Raw genomic sequence first — 8,558 nt, forward strand, 5'->3', positions numbered from 1 at the left:
CCTCATGTGCTCTTAGCTTTGATACACTACTAAGACTTACTGGACATTCATTCAGTGTGCTGCCTTTCTTTGAGTTCTGATACAATTTGCTGATTTCTGATACCTGAAATGAACATAGGTCCCCCACCTCCCTTCTTACCTTTCCAGTTGGGGGGGGGGGGGGCGGGGTGGGGGGAGGCAGGGGCAAAACAAGCCAAAGAGCTTTGTTTACTTCTGGTGACTTTATTCTTTGCAGTCACCCTATGTAAGTCCTCATTGCTCAGTGAACAGATTTCAAGTTGCAGCCTGGCATTTAGGCCTCCGGGAGCCGTAGAAACTGACCTTCTCACGGTTTGGCTTGCTCCTCCCTTTCTTGTGTCCGTTACTCCAGCCAAACTCAGCCATCTTCTGATTCTCATACAAGCTGTGGTTTCTCTCTCTCCTTTCCTATATCCTTCCCCTCCCCTCCAGGAAGGCCACACAGAACCTGCGTTTTCCAGTCCTTTTCTCCTTTGACTTCCCCTTGCACTTTATTGATACTTCTCTTAAGACATTCTTTTTTTTTTTTAATGTTTTATTGATTTTTTACAGAGAGGAAGGGAGAGGGATAGAGAGCTAGAAACATCGATGAGAGAGAACATCTGGTCAGCTGCCTTCCTACTGGGGGAATGTGCCCCGCCAGCAAGGTACATGCCCTTGACCAGAATGAACCTGGGACCCTTCAGTCCACTAAGCCAAACCGGTTAGGGCTTAAGACATTCTTTACACTTGGGCAGTCACTAGCTTTGTGTGTAAATGTCATTATGAGGGTATAAGCTTCAGGATAAATCTGTTTTTATTTTTGTGGCGCCCCATAGTGGTTGTTAAGCAAATTGCACTCCACCAAATGCTTTATTTTTTGAAAGCTGACCAAATTAATGTGAGGAGAGGTTATTCAGGAAGTGGTAGATGCATGGAAAATAGAAGACAGCTATATTTGTCTGATTTGTCATAGTATATGTTCAATACATACTATAACAAAAATGATCCTTTTGATGAGGACTTAGTATTAGGGGTGTATTGGTAGGGTATCTTGCCTTAGCAGGGAGTTTCTATTTCTAGAGATTAGTATCACTGTAGACAAATTAAATAGCAACATATGGCTAGAAAAGATCTATTTCAAGTGCAAATAGGCATTTATTATTCACATAGTAATCTTTCAACATGTAATAATCTTTAAATGCTATTAAAAAGATCTAAAGTCGATTGTTGTCTTTTCTTCTTTTTGTTTGCATTATTTTAAGATAATTTTAAAAACTCTTTCAATTATTTTAACTGCATGGCTATGTAATTCTCTTATGTATGTGATTTTTAAAAAAATTTGAATATTATCTGCTTTTCTCTTTTTGAGCAAGTTCTGAGAGGCAAAATGTTGACTTCTCATTCTTCAAGGTTAACTTAAAAAAGATGGCTTAGCCCTGACCGGTTTAGCTCAGTGGCTAGAGCGTCGGCCTGCGGACTGAAAGGTCCCAGGTTCGATTCCGGTGAAGGGCATGTACCTTGGTTGCGGCACATCCCCAGTAGTGGGTGTGCAGGAGGCAGCTGATCAATGTTTCTCTCTCATCGATGTTTCTAACTCTCTATCCCTCTCCCTTCCTCTCTGTAAAAAATCAATAAAATATATTTTTTAAAAAAGATGGCTTAGTTGAAGCTGTAAGAGCAGTAACAATCAGCCTCGGGTTGTTGCTTCAGTGCTATGGACACTAGCAAGGATGCCACCGGGTTATTTACACGACATTTTAGAATGTCACTGCCTTGATGTGGTGATGTGAGTAGAATCTAAATTTATTCTCCGTGTCACTCTTCTTCAGTTTTTTAAAAAATATTTTATTTATTTTTTACAGAGAGGAAAGAAGAGGGATAGAGAGTTAGAAACATGGATGAGAGAGAAACATCGATCAGCTGCCTCCTGCACACTCCTTACTGGGGATGTGCCTGCAACCAAGGTACATGCCCTTGACTGTAATCGAACCTGGGACCCTTGAGTCCGCAGTCCGACGCTCTATCCACTGAGCCAAACTGGTTAGGGCTTCAGAGTTTTTTAAAAATATATATTTTTATTGATTTCAGAGAGGAAAGGAGAGGGAGAGAGAGATAGAAACATCAATTACAAGAGAGAATCATTGATCGGCTGCCTCCTACACGCCCCCTACTGGGGATGGAGCCTGCAACCCGGGCATGTGCCCTTGACTGGAATCTAACCCAGGACCCTTCAGTCCACAGGCTGATGCTCTATCCACTGAGCCAAACCAGGTTGGGCATTCAGAAGTTTTTAGTACTGCACCATCTTAGTTTAGAGTGATTCCTAGAAGGTCAATTTAGTGAGAAAATTCTGATGGTTATTTATAAAGGGCATTTAAAAAATTGTTTGCATCTTACAATGCCCATTGCTTTTCACTTACACAGAAACTGCTAACATACAAAAGTGTCACTCATACTAGTAGCAGTTACATATTTCAAAAGAATTTAGGGTGGGAATAATGAATGCCATTAATGAAATTTTATAACAGTAGTTGCAAAATGCCACCGGCAATCTAATAAAAGGTGAAATCAGTGGATCAAAAAGATGGCTGCTGCCCTGACCGGTTTGGCTCAGTGGATAGAGCGTTGGCCTGTGGACTCAAGGGTCCCAGGTTCGATTCCGGTCGGGGGCATGTGCCTTGGTTGCGGGTACGTCCCCGGTCGGGGGTGTGCAGGAGGCGGCTGATCGATGTTTCTAGTTCTCTATCTCTCTCCCTTCCTCTCTGTAAAAAATCAATAAAATATATTTAAAAAAAAAAAGATGGCGGTTATGTTGGGCAGTTAAGTGGAATCCTAGGAATCTGAACCACTTTAGCTGTAGTAATCCTTCTCTTTAGTTTACATATATCAGGGAATCAGTAGTAAAGTACACAGGTATTAAGTAGGCTTAACATTCCACTGAGTTTTACTTTTCCACCTGTATTTGTTTCCGATTGCCGCTGTAACAAATATCACAAACCTTGTTTCTGGAGGTCAGAGTCCAAAATGAGTTCTGCAGGGCTAGAGGCAGAGTGTCAGCAGGGCTGGTTCCTTCCGGAGGTTTCAAGGGGAAACCTGCTCCTTACCTCCCCCATCTTCCGGGGGCTGCCAGCATTCCTTGGCTTATAATCACATCGCTCCATCCCGGCTTCTGTGGTTACACTACTTTCTCTTCTGTAGTCAAATCTCCTTCTGCTTCTCACCTCTCAGTACACCTGTGATCGCATTTACGGTTCACCCAAGTAATTCAGGATAACCTCCCCGTTTCAGAATCCTTGACGTTGGAAGGATTTTGCTGTATAAAGTAACATTAAAAATTTGGGGTTTATTTTACGGTGCAGATGTCATTGAGGGCCCTTATGCAGCCTACCACAGTACCCAGAAATTAATACCAAATGTTATTTCGATTAGGGACATTTAAATAGATATTTTATTTAGGAGGAAGACATTCTTTTAGATTTTGATATCAATGCAGAAGTTCATGGTTAGCTTTTAAAAAAAGTTTTATAGGCGTTTATTTGAGCCAAGTTTTTAAAAATATATATATTATTGATTTTTTTTTTTTTACAGAGAGGAAGGGAGAGGGATAGAGAGTTAGAAACATTGATGAGAGAGAAACATGGATCAGCTGCCTCCTGCACAACTCCTACTGGGGATGTGCCCGCAACCAAGGTATACGCCCTTGACTGGAATCGAACCCGGGACCCTTCAGTCCACAGACCGATGCTCTATCCACTGAGCCAAACCGGTTAGGGCTGAGCCAAGTTTTTGAGGACATGCCCAGAAGCAAGATCTTAAATAATTGAGAAGATGTTCTGGAGAGTGGCATTTTGAATTCCTTTTATGCATTTAGAATCAAAGGACAGAAACATAAGGAAGGTACATGAAATCCCTTGGTGGTAGATTAAGGAGGCAGGAGAAAGCAAAGTGGGGAAATCTCTAGAAATGGATAATGGTTGGCTTTTTTTTTTTTTTAATCCTTACCTGAGAAGTGAGGATATTTTTTTCCATTGATTTATTTTTAGAGAGAGTGGAAGGGAGGGGGCAGGGGAAGACAGAGGGAAAGAGAGAAGCTTCAAGGTGCAGGCTGACACTAATGACTGAGCCACGCTGGCCAGGGCAATGGTTGGCTTTGAATTGACCCTTTTCTCTTGCTGATTGTGCCATTAGTGGTTTTCTAAAGGTAATTCTTCAATTTTGTGACACCTATAAGACACCAGTATATCCTAAAAAGAGGACTATTTTAGCACTCCCCTTTTTCTATACTTGTAATTTTCCCCTAGCTATCAGAATTGGATTAGAAGTTACCCAAGGAAAAGGCAGGAGAATCCTATGCTATTATACATACGATCTAATTTGATGGGAATGGGTGTGTTAGATTTGTTAGGAAATTGAAATAGAACACATTTACAGTAAATCAGTTACTTTTATTTTATCATGGTTTTCCCACTCTTTTTTTTTTTAGTGTTTAAAAAATTTTTATTTGGAGATAATTTCAAATGTATAAAATAGTTGCAAAAATAAAAAGAGTACAAAAAAGCACCTGTATATTCTGAATCCTGATTCAACTAATTTTAACGTTTTACCCCATTTGCTTTCTCTTTTTTCTTTCTTTTTCTCAATGTTACGTATGTACAAATGTATATACTGTACATTTATCTTTTATGACATTGGCAATTTTGAAAAATATAGTCTCCCCTCCTTTTTTTTTTATAATTGTTGGAATTAAAAAAAAAATAGGTGGCAATTTATTTTTTTATTTTAAGTTGATTTTTAGAGAGAGAGAGGATGGTAGGAGAAGAGAGAAACACTGATGTGAGAGCAAAAACATTGATCAACTGCCCCCTGCATACCCACTCCCTGGGATCCAGCCCACAACCCAGGCATGTGCCCTGACTGGGAATTGAACCAGCAACCTTTTGGTGCATGAGATGATACTCAACGAACTGAGTCACACTGGCCAGGGCTATTGTTGGAATTTTTTTAAAAATGTGATAATAATTCAGATACCATACAGTTCACCTTTTAAAAGTGTGCAATTTGGTGGGGTTTTGTACATTCATCGGATTGTGCAGCCTATTGTCTAATTCCAGGACATTTTTATCACTGCAAAAAGAAACCTTTAGCTGTCACTCCCATTGTATCCTTCCCCCATTCCTGGCACCAGCAATCTACTTTCTGTCTCTATGGATTCGCCTATTTTAGACATTTCAATAAATGGAACCATACAATATGTGGCCTTTAATGTCTGGCTGTTTTTTCAAAGTAGAACGTTTTTAAGGTTCATCTTTGTTGTAGCATGAATCAGTACTGAGTAATATCCCATTGTATGGATTAACATCATTCCATTGTTATCATTCATTTTGCTTATCATTCCTTCATCATTTGATGGCCATTTGAACTGCTCCTACTTCTTGGCTATTATGAATAGTGCTGCTATGAACATCCTTGTACACTTTTGCACGACCATATATTTTCAGTTCTCTTGACAAAAAGTCATATGATAACTCTGGTTAAGTTTTTGAGGAACTGCACTCATTATTTTTAGTTTCATTTCGAGAAATTTTTTCTTCTCTTTGAAAATTCAGGGCAGTGATTCAGGGGTTGGGATAGGTGTTTTTTTTTTTCAACTTCAGATGACCTTCCAGAGATTTCATGTTGAGAATAACCTAAAAGCCTGGCATGGTGCTCCCCTATTGACCTGAAAATGAAATACTGAGATGATCGGACCTAGCAAAATAGTTCTTTTCAGTTGTGTTTGATGGATTTTAATGCTTTTCATTTCTGTTTAACCCTGTAAAGAGATTGTTGGCAATCTTGCTTGTTTTAGGAGGTAAGAATGCTTCCTAATTAGGATGTTTTTTTTTATCCTTATCCAGTGGTTTAAAAGGGAGAACTGGGAATCCATTCAATACAGGGTTGTTGTTTTTTCATTTTTTAAAAATCATAGAGAAAAAAAAAGAAACTATATGTAGGGTTAGTCAAAGTCCCTTAAATGGGAGAAAATCTTTGAATGAATTTTGTGGGTATAATTATTTTGAAGATGTGATGGAAGATCAAATAAAGCCACAAGAATAAAGTTGTTTGGATATTATTTTAATATCTATAGTAAGGTGTTCTTTCCTGATAGAAAAGAGTTTGAGTTTTTATCTAGTTTGAAATATCTTCAGGCATAGGTGAGAAGTTCTGTAAATATGTTAGGAAGATGAAGGAATACAAAATTCAATGAAAGATAATATGAGTAGGGTTGAAGAATTTTGTGAGATGTCAGGAAAATTTAGTAACATTTAACTTAAATCTAAGGCTACAAGGACTATGAGATCAATTGTCTTTAAGTTATAAAGTCTCTCCTATACAAAATAAGTATTAGAGTCACTGAGAAGAATCCAGAATGCCCTGACTGATAATAATCTCTGATAATAATAAAACCTCCATCAATTAAAATGATATAACCAAAATGTCCTGGAATGATGTCACTGTTTCAAGAAGAGACAGGCAATTTTTTAAACTTAGGGAGATTTAAATATAAAAATATTTGAGAATTCGACTCATGGGTTTAATGGTTTTATGCTAATGAAGCAGTACATATTTTTGTGTATGTGTGCACTTGTTAACTTAGCCCATTGGAGTAACATGTCAGTCTTCTAATTCCATTTTTAAATTCATAATTAAGTAATTGACCTATTTTTGTGGTTTTTATATCGAAATCTTACCAAATTTGTGTATATATATTTATATATATGAGTATTTATGAAAATTTAAGACTCACTGTATTTGTACATTTAATTTATTAGCTTTATAAAGATTAGTATAAGTACTTGGACACTTTTATGAGAAGGGTGACATGTCTAACGGAAGTAGGATGTCTCAGTGTATTTAACGAAGCTTGTAAATGCTACCAAATATTATCCCAAACTCTTAAAAGTAATCTTTGGTTGGATGCTTGACATTGTGAATGTAATATTGTTACATGCTCGATTTTTTTCTTTGCAAAGTATTGGACTTTGTTCTTGTGGGCTGTCATTTGTGGATTAGCTTGAGCCTCACAAGGCTTGGTTCTGAGTTCGATTGGGGAGAAGCTACAGCATACCTGACACTAGGGCTAGCTTTGCTACCCTTCTTGGGTCTACTGAATGTTCTCGGGGTTCAAAGAGGCCTCTCCTCTAAAGGGGGGTAGGTCTTGAGTGACAAATCCCCAGTAATTATTGGCCTAGCCTTGTGGAGTTCGCACTAAGGCTTGATTGTCAGTTCTCAAGCTCTTTCTCTGATAGCTTCCTCTTTTCCCGTTTTCTATCCTATAAACTCTTAAGCCTCAGTTTGTTATTAAGTAGAAATGACATACATATCTTATAACATAGAAACCCACACCTGAAACCTGTATGTTTATGTTGACCAATGTCACCCCAATAAATTTAATAGAAAAAAAACAATGACAGTGTTCTCCTCATACTTGTGAGGGCAATTAAACGAGTTGATGAATATAAAGCATTTCCCACAATGCTTGGTTAATAGTAGGAGCCAAATAAATGTTGGCTTTTTTACTCTTGTTGTTTTAATTATTATTTTATTATTATTATTGCTGTTCCCATCCTATTATTATTGCTGTTCCCATCCTATTATTGCTAGGTCACATCGGTATTTCAATAAATGTTTGCTGAATTAATGTATTAGTTTTCAGTTACATTAATATTTTTATCTTATCTACAGTTGTATTTATTTTAAATACATTTTTATTGATTTCAGAGAGAAGAATGTAGAGGGAGAGAAAGAGAGAGAGAGAAATATCAATGATGAGAGAGAATCATTGATCAGCTGCCTCTTGCGCGCCCCACACTGGGGATTGAGCCTGCTACTCAGGCATGTACCCTGACCGGGAATCGAACCGTGACCTCCTACTTCATAGGTGGATGCTCGATCACTGAGCCATTTGGGCTGGGCACCTTATCTACAGTTTTAAAGTTGTTTGAAATTTGTAGAAAATAAATAGCCTGTGAATATGTTTGATAACATATCTTCTGGTAAATTTTTAATATTCGCTACATGGTTAGAACAGATACTGAAATGCTGTCTCTTTTTCAATTTTAGAGAATTATTACTACGTTTCTCCGTTGGTTGGTGTCTTTTTCTTGGCTCTAACTCCTATCTGGATTATAGTAGCAGCCAAACATCCAGCCACCAGGACAGTGCTCTACTCGGGCTGGGAGCCTGTCATAACAGCTATGGTTATAAGTAGGTTAGTATTAAATGTGTGTGTGTGTGTGTGTGTGTGTGTGTGTGACTGCGCGCGCGCGCGCAGCCTATGTGCCTGTATCTATGTGTACATTAAAACAAATTGATTGCCTGTTTTATTTCTTGGGTCAATTATATTATGTATATTGGGTCAATTCTTTATTATCCAAAGTGATAATGGATATATGTGATAGAAATTACAGAAATCAGTAGATATAGAGAACCTCATTTGGCTACCAGTTGTAAACTTCTTTCCAACCAAATCTTTACCAGATTGCTGAGTGAAATTTAGTGGTGTTTGTCTTTGTATG

At 38.0% G+C, this 8,558-nt stretch overlaps 1 protein-coding gene across 1 annotated transcript in view; it reads left to right on the top strand.

The window, feature by feature from the left end:
• Positions 1-8,247, top strand: part of LOC102437512 (solute carrier family 41 member 2-like) — a gene marked incomplete at its 3' end in the record, with an annotated part of 19,819 nt that extends 11,572 nt beyond the window's left edge. The window contains exon 5 of the mRNA XM_006092754.3: positions 8,104-8,247. Within this exon, the coding sequence (XP_006092816.3) occupies positions 8,104-8,247 (144 nt within the window). The remainder of the gene's footprint in view (positions 1-8,103) is intronic.
• Positions 8,248-8,558: the final 311 nt, after the last annotated feature.

Source organism: Myotis lucifugus, unplaced genomic scaffold, assembly GCF_000147115.1.
Source record: "Myotis lucifugus unplaced genomic scaffold, Myoluc2.0 scaffold_103, whole genome shotgun sequence".
NCBI lineage: Eukaryota > Metazoa > Chordata > Mammalia > Chiroptera > Vespertilionidae > Myotis > Myotis lucifugus.